Below are 17,953 nucleotides of genomic sequence, written 5' to 3'. Positions count from 1 at the left end.
TTTTTTTTTGTGGGTTTTTTTTTTTTTTTTGACTGAATATTGTCTACAAATCTGTGTGAAAGCTGGCTTATGGTGATGAATTCTTGGGATAAATGTTTTCCCCTTTGCCCACTGCCATTTTCCTTTTTGACCTCTTCTGCGTGGCAGACCTAGTCCTTTTTAACTTCCATTGAAGACACAGTTCTTTGGGGCTCAGTTTTAAATGGAGCTCTCTGGCTAGATTGCCTACTTTGGGTAGGTTCAGGTCTGATCTTTTGTCTTTGGTGCTCCTTGCAGCCATCAGAGTGGAATCCTAAGGTCCCTAAAGGTTTGGTAGGTAGCTTCGGGGCAGAATATGGCAGACTGTGTGCTTAATTCCTAAGGTTGCAGTTTTCATTTAGTTTTTGTCTTTTGATGCTTCCTTATTTTGTTCTGAGCAGTCATTTTGTTCCCAACACAATCATTAACACAAAAATATATTAAAAATTTTAAATCCAGTTTCTTAAAGGTATTTTTATTGGGAGAGTAATTGGTCATGCTGGTGGAATTAAAGATTAAACTAATTCTTAAAAAAATTAGTATCTTTCCTACTTTTTGAACAGTCTTTGACCCTTGAACACGTAAGAAATGCAGAAAAAGCACAGAAGTACAAGATCAGAACCAATTGTACTAATATGTGTTTGTGTGTATACACACACACACACACACACACATATATTTCTACAAGTAGGTAAGTGGGTAGGTAGGAGGGACGATAGATATACACATCTTACTTTGGGCATTTATGTGACTTATATGTTATTAGGACAGTTTAAATTTGATGGTCCTCCCTAGACCTTTGTGAGTGATCACAGCATAACAGGCCTACTTAAGTGCAGAAATGGCCATTTTGTGATATTCGAGAGAGGATTTTGAAAAACCTTAGGCAACATCCCTTAATACAGTTTGCATCCAGAACATTTAGAGAAGATTACTGTCATTGACAATTAGGCGAAATTGTGTCATTTGTGAATTGTGCTAAGCTCATAGAAGGTTATATTTCTGAGAGTAGTGGCTAGACACTCAGGAATAATGGACAGACAAAAGAAGAGAAAGTTTAAAAAGAAAAAGCACTCACTAACAGCATGGAGTATCATCAGATCCACCTTTTCTTGAGTTTGGTTTGCATGGAGGAAATCTGTTGAAGGATTTTCACAGTGAGGAGTTCGTGTTTGTATGCCTGTCTGCCTTTTGAAGTAAGACATGTACGTCTTTTTAAAAAATAATTAATTAATTAATTTATGGCTGCATTAGGTCTTCGTTGCTGCATGCGGGCTTTCTCTAGTTGTGGCGAGCGGGGCCTACTCTTCGTTGCGGTGCACGGGCTTCTCATTGTGGTGGCTTCTCTTGTTGCAGAGCATGGGCTCTAGGCATGCGGGCTTCAGTAGTTGTGGCATGCGGGCTCAGTAGTTGTGGCTCACGGGCTCTAGAACGCAGGCTCAGTAGTTGTGGCACATGGCCTTCGTTGCTTCACGGCATGTGGGATCTTCCCAGACCAGGGCTTGAACCCGTGTCGCCTACATTGGCAGGTGGATTCTTAACCACTGCGCCACCAAGGAAGTCCTGAGACATGTACATCTTGATTTAGTCTCTTTATTTGAGTTAAGAATCTCTTTAAAGGACTGACAGTATATAGAAAAACACTTTCTTTTTCAGACTCATTTTATTTTCAGCTCATGGTAAGACAAAGGATGTCTGTTTCTTAGCTGTAGGTTTCTGTCAGATTACTTGGTGAGAAAGTAGATTAGGTTTTGTGACATCATCTCTACACCTTTGTCCTTCCTCTGCCAACTCCCTCCTCCCATTTTCCCAACAAGTTTGGATTCAGATTCTGGCTTTGTCATTTAACAGGTGAGGTGACTAGTCAGTAAGCGATGTAAGCTCAGTTTTCTAATGAGTTCAGTGGGGTTAATGTCAACCCTGAAGACATCATTGTGAGAATTAACACAACATGTAAAATACATAGTGCTGAGCAGAGTAGCCATCGATCGTTATCACTTCCCTCAGCTTGAATTATAGAAAACTGATTCTTAATTTTTGGGCATTCTAAGTGTGTTTTCTATTCATTCATTATACTTTCATTCATGTAAACTGTTTTGTGCAATGCTGATCCTGTTCCGGGAATATCTGTGAAGGATAGTTTTTCAGGGATATTGTAGAGGGATGGATGAGGTGACCTGTTGGAAACTCCCTTGGTGTATGCCAACTAGCCCCTTTATTATATATAATTAATTTTGAAAATCATCTTATTTCAGATACCATGTTATTAGGCTATTATTCTCCCATCTTTTCATCTCATGTGTTTAGGGAAATAAAGTAGAATATGACTGCTAAGCCAATACTTATTCATTTTCTATTTGATACTCATATTGTCTTAGCTCTATACGGATATATATCTGTTTCTTCTTTTAAGGGAGAAATTCTACATTCTTTATGTGGAAAACTGTCTAAGCTGATCTGTTCATTAGATTTTCATATTGTTTAACTTTGCATATTCACTTGGTATATTGTATCATCACCTTGTGTTGTCATTTTTTTACTGTACGATTAAGACAAGTACTCTAAAATAAGAAAGAGTAGGGTTATGAATCATATCTCCTAGGATTGTGTGGAATAAAGGAGATAATGTATATAATATCCTTAGCTTCAAGCCTGGAACGTGTAAGTGCTCAGAGAATGCTTACTGTAAACTATTATTATATGTGTCCCTCATCTTCCAGATTTGAAATTCTTTAAGAGCAGGAACTATGTAATATATATATTTCATATATTATGGGCTCAGTGTTTTACTTATTAATATATATTTATTCTCATCATACTTTTTAATGTTTCATCTTTTGTCTTACAGTGATGAAACTAGAGGATCTCTTTGTAGATGATTCAGGTCGATATTTGGCTGTTCAGTTCCATCTGGAATGTGCATATATATTTTTATATTATTATGAATATAAAAAAGCAAAAGATCAGTTCAATATTGCTAAAGAAATCTGCAGATTACAAATTGATTTGACAGGTAAGTTTTTTTTTACGTTTTGTGGATAATTGATTTATTTTTATGATAAACTAATATGTAATTGGCAGTTTGGCTGTATTGTATGGTTGTATTTTATTATCTGTGTCCTCTTGTTTGCTTTACAAAAATAGATTTTATTTAAAAAATTCATAGTTTTAGAACAAAGTTGAAATCATATACTTTGTTCCTGCAGATGCCCATGTCTAGTTAGACGTGTCAGTAATATGTGGCAGCTGGGCAGTACACAAATGAACTCTGTGTATTTGGTTGTGCATGTGGGCTTCCCAAGGCCCCTCCTGATTCCCAAATTTAGTTTGCCCTTTCTGTTAAATACCCACCTGCGGCTTCCATCCTGCCTTTCTTGTATTTCTTAAGAACAGAAATTTTTGACTGTTTTGTTTAGATGTTTCTTCATGGCCTTAGAACACTGTCCGGCATACAGTAGGCACTCAATAAACATTTGTTGGAAGAACAAATAAATTGCAGAATTTTTCCCAAGATCTCTGTGTTTTTTCTGAGTACCAAATAAGAAACATTATTTTCTCTTAATGTATTGCCCTGTCCCTAGTCTCACAGTGTAATTGGCATTCTGTATTGAAGACATTCATGAAAATCAGACATCATCAGTGGTCACACCATTTATACCTGTTGAACCTGGGCTCTGTGAATGTTGAAACAACAATCTGTGAATGTTGAAATGATTGAAACTGCTTGTCCTGTCTAGGCTTGGTCTAGATTATCTCTAAGGCCCATTCTTAGTCCCCAAACTCTGTGCTTATTGAGGTAGTCCTGTCAATAAAATCTTCCAGATACATTATGAGGTAAATGTGACTTTGTGGCCTAGTCTGACATCTTACCCACCTTTTATTACATTGTTTGTATGGGGAGAATTATTAAATATCCAACTTACAACTTTGTTGACAATGGCCAGGTATAAGTTGGAGTCTTGTATTTGAGATATATGTAATATAAGTTGTGAGGTTAGTTTCAGAGATTTTGTTTTTAAATATTTCGGTCCTAGGAGACTTCTTTTTTTGGATTATTTAAAAAACTAGTATCATGGTACTCAGTATAGTCAGCTTTAGCTGTTGGTGTATTTACTAGCTAGTTCTTCATATTTTTTTCCAAGTTAAGGCTGAAGAACTTAAAAATACAAATGTGCTCACAAATATAAAATGAGAATCAGATTATTACTTTTTTCTTTTCAGCTCTAGCCTTACTGTAAAAAAGTAAGCTGTGTTAGACCATCTCAATAGCTATTTTTAGTATAACGTGTTTAAATGGTTGTTGTATAAAATAGAGCCAGACTCATCACAGGATAAAATCCAGACTTCTTAGACCGGTCTTTGTAATCAAGGATCTTTGTAATCTGACTCTTGCCAGAGAATAGATGTCAGAGCTTTTGCTTCTCTTAAAGCTGTTCTGCAGCAAGTTATTTCAGATACAAAATGAAAAAAAAAAATTGGTCTTACGTGGAGCCAGATAGTGTAATAGAAAGACTGTGGGATTTAGAACCTGAAGACCGTGGCTTTAAGCCCTGGGTCTGATACTGAAAACCCTGTGATCTTGAGCAAATGAGTGCACTTCAGAACTTCCCTTTTTTCATCTGTTATATGGAGAGGATAGTATTTCTTCTCCCTATGACACCTAATGAGTTATCTTTTTTGAGAAGGGAGGTAGTTTAGTGAAAAAGTAAGTGGCAGAAATCCTGGGTTTGAGTTCTGGCCTTATAACTTACTGGCTTTATAATTTTATAAAAAGTCATTTTAAAGTCATCTTTGAGCCTCAGGTTTCTCTTATTTGAAATGGAGAAAATACCTCATAAGCTCTAAAGCACTCTGAAAGTACTACTCTTTAAGATTGTATGTCTGATTGACAAGTTGATACATATAATTTAATATATATTTTTTCAGGTGCTTTGGGAAAAAGGACACGGTTCCAGGAAAATTATGTGGCCCAACTTATTCTAGATGTAAGAAGGGAAGGAGCTGTGTTTTCAAATTATGAATTCACTCCAGCACCCACTCCTCAGGAATATTTAACCAGGGTAAGTAGGTTTGTAAGTTATTTAAATTAGCATCCAAGTCTAACAGTTTCCATAGGTGAGTTTTGTAGAAACACTGGATGGGTTGGGAAGAGGCTTCTTTTGACCCTTCTTGAGCTTTTACAAGGTGGCTGGATGTTTTAAAAAAAACAAAACAAAACAGGACCCATTTTTTTAGCCATTTTTACCCTTAAATAGAGATAAAATGTTGTTTTTTCCCTAGACTTCAGTAAATATGAATTAGTAATGCAGTTAGTTATGTATTACTGCCATTGAAAAAAGTCCAAAAGGCAGACTGAGTAGAGACTAATTTTTCCAGTGGCTACCATATTTTTTGCCTTCTGTTGATATTTTCAAATATTAAGAGCCTTGAAATTTCTTGGGTTTCTTCTAAATATGTAAACAGATGATCAGAATTCCTTTTTACCAGTTTTCTGATCTGTCCTTAGTTACTATGTCACTACTGGTCTGGTTGCTGCCTTAGTATGTTTTCTTGATTTGGCTAATACATTCTCTTGTAGCTTAAATTTATAGCTTTTAGTCAGTTTACCTGCTCAATAGGCCTCTCCATCTGCTTCCGTGGAGGCCATTAGCATTTACATTTTCTTATCCCAGAGACCCCAAACCAACATTTTTGCTTGTTCTTTGGTTGACGTTACCGTCCTTGAAGCCCATGTTTTGCTACTTTTCATTCCAGAGCCTTCAAACAAATTTACTTGGTGCATTGAACATGAAAATTCTGTTGTGTACTGAAAATAATGCCAAGGGTAGGGACTAGGGCGATGGGAAAGAGTGGCAGCAGTAAGGAGTCCTGAAGAAGGCCTTTGATGCGATCTTACGTCCCTCCTGGGCTTGCTCCAGCTTCTCTGTTTGCTTTTGTGGTAACTTCAGGGTGGGGACAGTTGCTGATCTAAGAGGAGAAGGAAGGAAGGAAGGAAGGGAAAGATGGAGAAACTCAGGGATGAGACTGCACAGGGGACAGCCTATATCTCCTGATGTGGGTAGAGCCACAGTTGAACAAGTATTTGTACTGCTGTGTTGATGCTAGTCAGGGAACTGTGTTGATACCTGCTTCCATCCTCCATTTCCTCCTTGTATATACCAGACCCTCCTTCTTCAGCTATTTGATGTAACCCAAGTCCCTCCATGAGTCTTAGATTAAGTATCATAAGCTGCTTTTTAGGCCATAGAACAGCATCAGTGAAAAGAGATTTAATTCCACAATCTAAGCATTTAATTCAGTAATCCATTGTTGTTTGTTTGTTTGTTTATTAGTGTGGAGTTCTCGTATTGAAAATTGTCTCCTATGATTATAAATAGTATGTGATGACTCTTATGAGGAATGTATAAAAATGATGTACGATTTAATACAGAATTTATTCTTTCACACTTGAAATAAAATACATTCTGATAATTTTATGATCTTCATTAATTACCACTTAAAGGTGGAAAGTACAAATTATGTGATGTAGGTATGGATTAGATAGAAACAGCTTTTTACTCATGGATAGAAGATAGACTTGCTTGTTTAATTAGTTATGTATGATATTTTCTTATTCAGATACCATTAGATTATAAAATACACCATCTGTTTAATAACCAAACTCTTCAGGAAAAAAGGAACACTGTTATACCAATTATAGTGATTATAAAATACATCGTGATTAGAAATGTTACAATGTGAAGATGTATATCTTAGAATTGAGGAAATACAGTAATTTTATTGCCAGTGAGGAACATAGTGTTTTCTTTGGACCTTGCTAGATTTTTAATCTGTTATTAATGGGGAATTACATAGCCTGAAGCTATTGGACTTCAGGCTTTAATAAGCCAACAGTTATGAGCAACCCCAATGTGCAAATCAAAGGCGCAGTCTCTGTTCTTTATTATTCAGTCATGGGGGCACGGTGTGAGGAGGGAGAATAAATTAAAATTGTATATTCACAGAAAACACATACATGATCAGCATCATTGATAAGAAATATACATTAAATGCTGAATATGGTGTGTCCCATGAATTGGAGATAAATTACGTGCTAATTTCTTTTTCTCTTACGTTAAGCACAATACAGCAATTTATAAAGGTGCTTAAAATGAATACAGAGGGAAATAAAAATCACAGAATTACACATTGTACAGCAGTGTGTCACATATAAGATGGTGTAAATGAATACACCAGGATGGTGTTTAACTAAAGGTGAAACGGCACCCATTGATTTGCTGCTTCTACACAACCCGCTTTCATATAGATTGAAAGGGTGTCAATATTAGTAGTTGCAAAGTCAGTTCTTGCATGTGATTTTAGCTTTAAAGGTTTCAGAAAACAGATATGCAATATCAGTTTCCATTTTTGTCAGATGTAATGTCAAGGATATTCAGAACAAGAAAAATGCAATAATGCAGGACAATCCAGATCTGTGCCTTATGTGACTGGCCTCTGTTGCAGGCTTGTACAAGGTTATGTGCAAAAACAAAGTCTGTCCAAAAGTACACACTCTCACAGTTTCAGGCTTTAGTTTGATTATCTAGATATAACGTTTATTACACAGCAAGGGCAGCATTAAAAGAAGAAACAAATTTATGATGGGTGAGCAATAACAGTATCATAAGCATCACTTGACTAGGAGGTCTGAAAGACTGTAGCTAAATTTTTGATTCAGTAGAACATTATGAGGTTGGAGTGGGACTAAAGCAGAACAGTATTTTAAATTTGTGGCTTGTAGAACACATAGGCAAGTAGGTAGTGCAGCCAACCAGTTTTAATTTCGAAAAGAGCTGAATACGAACGCAGAGTATCTTGAATGAAGATTGAAACTATTTTGATCACCTGTTTGTAGCTGAAGAGTAATAAATAATGCCTTGTTGTTAAGGCTGACCTGTCTCAGGTCTTCTGTGGGGGCTGGAGGGGAAGGAGTCCTCGCTGGGAGGTGGAGACTTGGGTCCCTGTCACATCTTTATTGTCTAGCCGAGGTGAGAACCTGGGAAAGTTATTGTATTTTTAGCCTCCTCATTTGTTTTTCCCCACATCACACTTTAAAAAAAAAAATTATTTTTTTATTTGGCTGCGATGGGTCTTAGTTGCAGCACGTGGGGTCTTAGTTGCGGCACGTGGGCTCTTGGTTACAGTGTGTGGGCTTCTCTCTCATTGTGGCACGTGGGCTTAGTTGCCCCGCGGCATGTGGGATCTTAGTTCCCTGGACAGAGATTGAACCCTGCATTGGACGGCGGATTCTTAACCACTGGACCACCAGGGAAGTCCCCACATCACATTTTTTTTAAGGGATCAGATTAGATCTATAAAGGTGCTCCACAAACAGTGGATATTAAAAGCAGGTTGATACAACCCTATCTGGATGTGAAAAGGTGAGATTTGGATACTCTGGAGCTGCACTGTCCAATATGGTAGCCACATATGGTTATTAATCACTTGAAAATTGGTTGGTCCAAACTTGGATGTGCTGAAGTGTAAAAGATGTACTAGATTTCATAAGCTGTGTATGAAAGAGTGGATAGTATCTAATTAATAATTTTCTGTTGATACATGTTACAAGGATAATATTTTTGATGTATTAGGTTAAATCACTTAATTTTTTTTTAACTTTTTAAAGTGTAACTGTTACAAAATTTAGAATTACATAAGTAGCTTCCTAAAAAAAAATATGAAAGGCTTGTATTGAAAACGGTTGGCCGCCAGGGTGCGCTGTGCACCTGCCAGCTCTGCCTTTTGAGGTTGTGCAGGTCAGGGAGGAGGAGACACTTTTTCAGTGGAGCCTGAGTAGCCACCTAAAGTTGTGCGTTTCTCCTGTCAGCAGTTGTTGGAGGTTGTTGTACTCTTTTCTCTTTTCTCTTTTCTCAAAACCTTATAGATAGAGCTAGGCCTACAGTTTAAAGTCTTCCTAGTTTTAGCTACTTCTATTGAATTAGAAAAAAATTTAAATCAGGTTATTGAGGAATAATTTACATAAAATAAAATGCACTTATTTTAAGTGTCCAATTTGATGAGTTTTGACAAATAGGTAGACCCATGTAACCACGACTGTAATCAAAATACAGAACCATTTCCATTAGGCCAAAAAGTCCACCCATACTCCTTTGCAGTCAATCACTTTCCCTCCTACTGGTCTGCTTTCTGTCACAGATTAGAGCTCTTTTTTCCTAGAATCTCAAACAAATGGAATCATATAGTATGACTCTTCTGTGTCTGGTTTCTTTCACTTAGCATAATGTTTTGAGATTCATCTATATTTTGATACCAATAGTTAGCTCCTGTTTATTGCTGAGTTATTTCATTGTATGGATAAGCCACAGTGTGTTTATCCATTCACCTCTTGGTAGACAATCGAGCAAGTTTTAGTTTTTGGCTGTTATGAATAAAGCTGCTTGGAACATTCATGTGTAAGTCTTTGTGTGAATGTATGTTTTTAATTCTCAGGGGTAAATGCCAAGGAATGGAAGGGCTAGGTTGTGTGGTAAGTGTATTTTCAACTTGAGAAACTGCCAAAGTGTTTTCCAAAGTGGTTGTACTATTTCACATTCCCACCATCAGTATATGAGAGCACCAGTTGCTCTACATCCTTGCCAGTGCTTGGTAAAATTTTTTTGCTATTCTGGTGAGTTGGGTGTAGTGGTTTCTCATCATGATTTTACTATTTTTTGATGATTAATTTTTTAAAAAATCCATTTTATTGAGATATAACTTATACACAGAAAATTTTTAATTGTACAGTTTGCTGAGATTTGAAAAATATATACACACAACCAGTACAGTCAAGATACATTTCATTACCCTAGAAAGTTCCATCCTGCCCCTTTGCAGTTAATTCCCCATCCTCTCTGGCCCTAAACAATCATTGATCTGCTTTCTGTGGCTACAGGTAGTTTGCCTTTTCTAGAATTTCATGTGACTGGAATCCTACAGTATGTACTCTTTTGTATCTGGCCTCTTTTGCTGAGCAGTTGAGATATATCTATGTAGTTGCATGTGTCAGTACTTCCTTTTTATTTCTGAGTAGAATTTCATTAAATGCATATAGCATAATTTTTCTTTTTAATCTGTTTACCTGTTGACAGACATTTGGGTTGTTTCCATTTTAGGGTTATTACAGGTAAACTGCTATGAACACTTTTTTATTTATATATATATATACATACATATACACACATACATGTTTTTGGGTGGACATATGTTTTTGTTTCTCATAGGTAACTACATAGGAGTAGAATTGATAGCTCATATGGTAAATATGTTTATTATAAGAAACTAGCAAACTGTTTTCTATGGTTGTACCATTTTACATTTCTACCAGCAATGTATGAAAGTTCTAATTGTTCCAGATCCTTGTCAACAATTAGTATTGTCAGTCTTTTAAATTTTTTCTATTCTAATGTGTGTGTATTAGTAGTTCATTCTGATTTTAATTAGTATTTCCCTTTTGACTACTGTTGTTGAGGATCTTTTTATGTGCTTACTGCCCATTCTTTTGTGAAGTGTCTGTACAAATCTCTTGTCCATTTTTATGTTGGGTTGTTTATCTTCTTCTTAAGTTGTATTTCCATATTCTGAATACAAGCCTTTTTTCAGATATTTGTTTTGTGAATATGTTCTCTGAGTCTGTAACTTGGCTTTTCATTTTCCTAACAGTGTTTTCAAAGAGCAGAAGTTTTAATTTGCTGAAGTCCAGTTTATTGTTTTCCTTTGATGGTTCGAGTATTTTGTGTCCTAATTAAGGACTGTCTGCCTACCCCAAAGTGGCAAAGCTTTTCTCCTATGATTTTTTTCCTAAAAGTTTTTTAGTGTTAGCTTCTACAGTAAGGTCTCTGATTAATTTTGATTTAATTGTTGTGTATGGTGTGAGATCAGGACGGAGGGTCATTTTTTCCCAAATGGATATACAGTTGTTCTATCATTTATTGAAAAACCTTTCCTTTGTTTGACTCACCTAGACACCTTTGAAAATCAATTGACCATACAACCTGGGTCTAAAATTTTGGACTTTATTCCTTTCATCTATATGTCTGTCTTCATGCTAGTACGACACTGTCTTGGCTTTGTAGTAATTCTGAAATCAAGTACTCTACCAAGCTCTCTAAGTCTTCAGGTTTTATTCCTTTCTGAAATTGTTTTGCCTATTCTAAATCCTATTGAGAAACAGAGTTGGCAGTTGATGTTTTAGATTATAATTTAGAATCAGAGTAGAAAGATCTGGTTTTGAATCCTGATGTGTTAGAGGGGCTTTTGCCTACTAGGCTTAATCAACAATAGCAGTCATTCCCTGTTATTGATGTTGTCAGTGCATCCTGAGGTATAGATGCGTGTCCTCCATTTCTGCACAGTAAGTTGTCCCCAAATATGTGTTTCACAAGAAGCAGCCTATTGACCATATATAGACATTGTAAAATCTTGAACAAAAAGATGTTATCCCCCCAGCAGTCTGTTGTGTATAGTCTGTTGAATGAATCAGAATTAATTTTTGTTCTAAGTAGTTTCTTTTGTATTCCACCAGAATATTGAGCTCAATGATGATACTGTTCTAAATGAGATAAAGTTAGCAGATTGTGAACAGTCTCAGATGCCTGACCTGTGTGCTGAAGAGCTTGCTGTTATCCTTGGAATCTGGTGAGTTAATGACTTACTTGGCTACCTTGAACTTCTAGCATATTGGTTCTCTTGTGTTGGGGAAATCTTTGTTCAAGCAGGCCCCCAGAGTTGTGGATGAATAGAGAATCTTGTCATGGCTTATGAAGATGAAGAATAGTTGGGCAACCAATTAAAGAGTTAGAGATGAGGAATCTCAGGAATCTCCTGTAAGTTGGTATACTTATCCTTCTCTTTTCTTCATAAACAAAATTTCTTTGGTTAACCTTGGCTAGGAATAGACTCTTAATGAAGTATTTAGGATAGGTGACTGTTTTGACCTTTGAGGATATTTACGTTCAGAGTACGGAATTATTTTTTATTTTATTTTTTTAAAGATTTTTTGATGTGGACCATTTTTAAAATCTTTATCAAATTTGTTACAATATTGCTTCTGTTTTATGTTTTGTCTTTTTGGCCCCGAGGCATGTGGGATCTTCGCTCCCCAACCAGAGATCAAACCCGCACCCCCTGCATTGGAAGGTGAAGTCTTAATCACTAGACCTCTAGGGAAGTCCCTAGAATTTTTTTTTAATACAAGAGAACCTTATGTGTGGTAGAAATAGTTTTTCATTTTATTTTATTTTTCTATTTTGAAATAATTTCAAATTTGGAAAAAAGTTGCAAGGGCAAGGCATTGGAAATAACTTTCTTGAGAATAATTTTCTGACATGATATTCTATCACCCCTGAATACTTTAGTGTGTGTTTTCAACAAACAAGGGAGCTTTTGTGCATAGCCATAATACAGCTATGAAAATCAGGAAATTTAACATTCATACTTTACTGTCACTTCCTACTCAGACCCCATTCAAGTTTTGCCAGTTGTCCCAATAATCTCCTTTATAGCACAGGATCCAGTCTAGAACATATGTGTTACATTTAGTTGTCATGTCCCTTTAGTTTCTATCAATCTGGAATAGTTCTTCATTTTTGCTTGACTTTCATGATCTTGACACCTAAAATTTATAAGCCAGTTATTCTGTAGGCTTACTCTCAGTTTGAATTTGTCTGATTTAAAAAAAAAAAGGATTAGTTTCACATTTTGTATCATTATCAGGGGTATCAGAAAATGGAGGTTTTGTGGTTCTTATTGCATCCCAGCAGGTAGAAAACAATTTTGATTTGTTCCTCTACTGGCCATGTTAAGTTTGATCACATGATTAAAGTGGGGTCTGCCAGGCTTCTCCAATGTAAAGTTATTCTTTTTCAACTTTTGTTATTAACATGGTCTTTTAGAGTATATAAATATCCCGTTTCTCATCTGGAGATTTAGTAATGTTCAAAATAGGATATTTCACAAAGTTATAATATTGAGACTGGTTAAATTAGTAATAGGCAATTTAATAAAGGGAGCATTTATTTTAAAAATTTGTGTTTTAGCTCAGTAGAACTTATCTTTCTGTGTTCACCTCATGGCATTTTACCTCCTTTACACTAACAGTAGGTTTTCATTTATACAAAAGTTAAATTCAGTTCTACAGTCCCCTTTTGTTTGATTAAAAAGAATCACACATGCAGAGTTCTGTTTCTAATCCAAATCAGTTGTCTTATCACATTATTTTATTCCAGTGACAGAATTTTTGCTTACTGCCAAAGAATTATTTGTTCAATTCATAATGATACTTAGTATATAAATAATCAGCAATCATTTACAAGCAATGTTATGTGCTAGGAATTATACCATGTACTTTCACACTATCCCTCATTAATGTTCTAACAGTCCTAGAGGTTGTTGTTTTTCTCCATTTTTCAGATGGGAAATCAGGGTTCAGATGGCAAAATGACTCACTCAGAATTACAGTACAGCATTTAGGGCTCGAATCCAGGTTTCACGGACCCAAATTCTGAGTTTTCCTTTATGCTATTTCTTAAAAGATTATTTTGGCAAACATAATTGTCAACTCAACAGGAAACTAAATCAAACCCAATATATATATTCCCAGGCTTCTCTCATTTGTGCTTTAGCTTTATTGAGTTTGACTTCACAGTTGAGAGAGGACTGAAAAACCAAGAAAATGCTTGTCTTCAAATACTTTTTTTCCCCCAAATATGATCTTGGTAGAATCTCAATATATAGAACAATTAAAAGTGCTGAATGGATTTCATGGGCAATTTAAATCTTCATGGTTTGGTAGAAACTACTTGATTATATTCTGAATCTTGGGGCATCTGATGCACTTTATAAACCCCTGGGTTGGAACATCCGTGAATTGATGATTTGCATGTGGGGGTCGTGATTTTATTATACTGTCTGATCTCTGCGTGACCTCCGTGGCCACTAACCCCTGTGAAGAGGTGACTTGGACATTGTGGTGGGCTGGGTTCTTTGGAAAGGAGACATAGGGGGAATTCATATAGATGGTGGATTGACCAAACTGTGGGGCCAGCTTCATGCTCCTTTTCTTCAGCTCCTTCCCTTCACTGACCTCCTGCTTGAATTTGATTTTACCTGGAGGCCACGTGTCTCATACATCAATGTACCTGATTGCTTTTATGTAAAGTAACTGTGGGAGAAATTCCTTAAAATACAGCAGTCCTTCAGTAATTCAGACAACTGGAGTGAGAAGGGTAATTGCTTTTGAATTAATAGTCTGATTTTCAGATATGCAGAGTAAGATATTCTAAGCCTAAGTTAGTAAGTTACAGTGAAGAGTGGTGGCCTGATTCAGTTACTGTATCATAATTACTTGTAATGGGCCTGTAGCATTTCAACTTTATCTATATACTTTATGCAGTGAAGTTAAGATTGGAATTTTGTATGTGAGGGATGAATTTTCATCCATTTTGGTTGAGGTTCTTATTTTAGAATGACTTTTGTTTTTGTTCACTTATCAGAGTCATAGTATTAGAACCGAAAAGGACCTTAGGGGTTATTTGGATCATCTTGCCAACTGATACATAATTCCTTTGTACAATCAAACTAGAAATGTCTAAGTATGTATGTGTGTATTGTGTGTGTGTATGTTTTCAAATGAGGTAAATTTGAGACATAGCATTGTATTTCAGGTGTACAACATAAAATGATTTTATAATTCCTTCCTTCCATTCATTTATTTTTTTTTACCAACAATATGTTCATTTAACAATTATTATGTAAACATTTTATGCTCATTATAAAATCCTCCAACAGTATGGAAAATTATGAGGAAGTGGTACTATTTTGTGAGGTGGTAATTTCTTTTCATTCTTAATACAAGTAATATTTGCATACAAAATAACTTATGTAATATATAAATATAAGTTATATAATATAATAATAAACTGAACCCACCACCCAATTTAAAAACTAGAAGATTGCAAATACCACTTGCTCAGTCTGTGTGCTTCTTTCCCATCTCATCTTCCTGCCTCTCTTTAAAAGGTAATCACTGTCCTGAATTTTGTCTTTGTCATTTTCTCGCCTTTTCAAAAAATATATTTATTCACATCTTTTATACCTCTAAGTTAGTTGCTTCATTTTGTTTGTTTTCAAGCTTTATAAAAGCACTATCTTACTATATATAGTCTTCTGTGATTTGCTTTTTTCTCTCACTAGTGTCTTTCTATGACTCATCCATGTTGTTATACATAGCTGAAATTTACTTTGCTGTAATAACATTCCATTGGGTGAATATTTTACAATTTATTGGTTTCTTTTTTGGACATCTGGATTGTTAACAGATTTTTCCTATTACACACAGTATTACTATGGATATTCGTGTGTATGATTCCTGGTACACTTGTTGAAGAATTTCTCTGAGCTCTATACCTAGGCTGGAATTACTGAGTTCAGGATATATGAATGTTCACTTTACAAGATAGTGCTAAATTGTTTTCCAAAATTATCCAATCAAATCTTACTTGGAACAGCAGGATCTAAGAATTCCCATTGTTCTGCCTCTTTGACAACTTCTTAATTTTTGCCTGTCTCATGGTGATACTAAATTTTTTTTTGTATGAGTTTGATAAATAGGAGTTGTTGCTATATTCTTTCCATTTTCTTTGTGGAGTGACACAGATTGGATTTCATTTTTTTCTTATAAAATAAATTGTGTTGATATTCTGTACACCAACCACATTTCATTTCTCAGCATTTTATTACTTTTTGTACTTATCTTTGGCACACTCATCTCTACCTTTCTGTATAATGCAGTAATATTAAAATATGTGCTTTCAAATATGTAAATATAGTTTACTTGCCTTTTAAAAATTATATTTCATTCATTATGACATGCATTGGAATTAATTATTAAAATATGTGCTTTCAAATATGTAAATATAGTTTACTTGCCTTTTAAAAATTATATTTCATTCATTATGACATGCATTCTGGAATTAATTTGCTTTTTTTTTTTCAATGTAAAGCACAAATCTCCAAAAGAATAACCCAGTGCATAAGTTAACTGAAGAGGAGCTGCTGGCATTTACATCTGTGAGTAATGTCTTTTTCCTTTCCATTTCTTTTTTTTTTTCTTTTTTTCCTTGTAAATTATTTTGCCTCTGGTATATTCTTGCCTCAGGTTGCTCCTGATGAAACACTGCCACCCAAGGAAATTGAGGGGAAAGAAAGCTTATCATTTTAGTTTCCAAGCTGCATATATCTTGCTGCTGATTTAGACATAAGCATTTTTCTTTGCACTTGCTTAGATTTGAGGGCGGTGACCAAACATTTCTTGTTCTTTGTTTGATCCCAGGGCCTAGTCCAGTATCTCACACATAATAGGTGCTCAATAAATACTTGTTGAATGAATAAATGAAGTGACAGAGAAAGAGTTTGAACCTTTACTCCAAAGCCAGTATAGTGTGCAACTCTTTTGTCTCAGATTGAAGGTGATGCGACACGGATGTGTTGAGAAAGAGGACTTCAGAGAGCGAGGAGGAGAACCAGCAGAGGGAATGGGTTTTGGAGGCTGAGGCAGGAGGCAGTGTCAAGAGCCAGGGGTACTTGTCAGCGTTCAGCAGTGGAGAGCAGTCTGGAGGAAAGGCTGAGGCTTTGATGTTTTGCGTTGCTTATCTCTATGACAGTTTCAGTGGAATAGCTGGGTAGTCACCTCACTACAGAGAATTAAGGAGGGAATGGGATGTAAGAAAATAAAGTTGATAGATGAAGACCACAGTTAGAGAAGAATGGCAGTGAAAGGAAAGATAGAGTAATCGATGTTTGAGGATTCATGATCAAAGAAGGCTTTTCTAGAAGAGGAAAGTCAGAGAGCAAGAGGTCAGTCAGTATCTTTTTAGCTTTATGGATAAGAAGAAGATACACACGTCTTTAATGAACACAAGTTGCTTAAGATACATCATTTTTTCAAAGGCATTTTTATTATTATAGTTAGGGATCAAGTTAGAATTCTGGTGTTTTCTTCCTTTGTTATTTTTCAGATAAGGCAAAAATAAAGCGCTTTTTTTTATCTGGTAGAAAGGAAAGCTAGCTTACTTTGTACTGTAAAATAAATTTTGCAAGTTACTATTTTCTACATACAGTTTTGGACTCTTCTGAGTCCTCTGGGTGCCTGTTTTATGTTCTCACTTAAGTATTCTTAGAAATCTGCTGTTTTTTATTATAGCATATGAGTGTTTAGGTAACTATGTAGAATGTCCCTAATTAGTCATTACATATGCTGTAGGGAATTTGACAAGTCAAGTGTTAAGCATTTTTTAAAAGATATATTTAAAAAATTGTTAGGTACCTCCCATTTCTTCATTCAGCTAATATCGATTGAATACTTAATATCTACCAGGCATTGTGCTGGTTACTGGAGATACCGCAGTAGACAGTCTTTTCCCTCTTGGAGTTTATATCAGTTTACACTCTTGTGAGGGAAATAACACAGTAGACAAAAAAGAAATAGATATTTAATAGAAGTGCTCAGTGTAAATATAAAACAGTATAAGGGAATAAGAATGGGTTGGGGATGGCTGTTTTATTTTATTTTATTTATTTATTTACTTTTTTGTGGTACGTGGGCCTCTCACGGTTGTGGCCTCTCCCGTTGCGGAGCACAGGCTCCGGACGCGCAGGCTCAGCGGCCATGGCTCACGGGCCCAGCTGCTCCGCGGCATGTGGGATCCTCCCGGACCAGGGCACGAACTCGTGTCCCCTGCATCGGCAGGTGGACTCTCAACCACTGCGCCACCAGGGAAACCCGGGGATGGCTGTTTTAGACAAGAAGGTGGGGGAAGATCTCAATGGGAAGGTGATGTTGAACATGGATCTTCCTGATGTGAGGCACAGGAAAGGACATGGAGGGTCTGGAATGATGGGG

General features: G+C 35.9%; 1 protein-coding gene across 1 annotated transcript in view; it reads left to right on the top strand.

The window, feature by feature from the left end:
• The window catches only part of TTC27 (tetratricopeptide repeat domain 27), a 175,054-nt gene that overhangs the window by 38,342 nt on the left and 118,759 nt on the right, over positions 1-17,953 (top strand). Inside the window, exons 6-9 of the mRNA XM_007450951.1 lie at positions 2,867-3,031; positions 4,945-5,078; positions 11,579-11,691; positions 16,056-16,122. Coding sequence (XP_007451013.1) covers positions 2,867-3,031; positions 4,945-5,078; positions 11,579-11,691; positions 16,056-16,122 — 479 coding nt within the window. The remainder of the gene's footprint in view (positions 1-2,866; positions 3,032-4,944; positions 5,079-11,578; positions 11,692-16,055; positions 16,123-17,953) is intronic.

Source organism: Lipotes vexillifer, unplaced genomic scaffold (assembly GCF_000442215.2).
Source record: "Lipotes vexillifer unplaced genomic scaffold, Lipotes_vexillifer_v1.1 scaffold776, whole genome shotgun sequence".
In the NCBI taxonomy this organism is placed as follows: Eukaryota; Metazoa; Chordata; class Mammalia; order Artiodactyla; family Lipotidae; genus Lipotes; species Lipotes vexillifer.
This window is presented reverse-complemented; position numbering and strand designations above follow the sequence as displayed.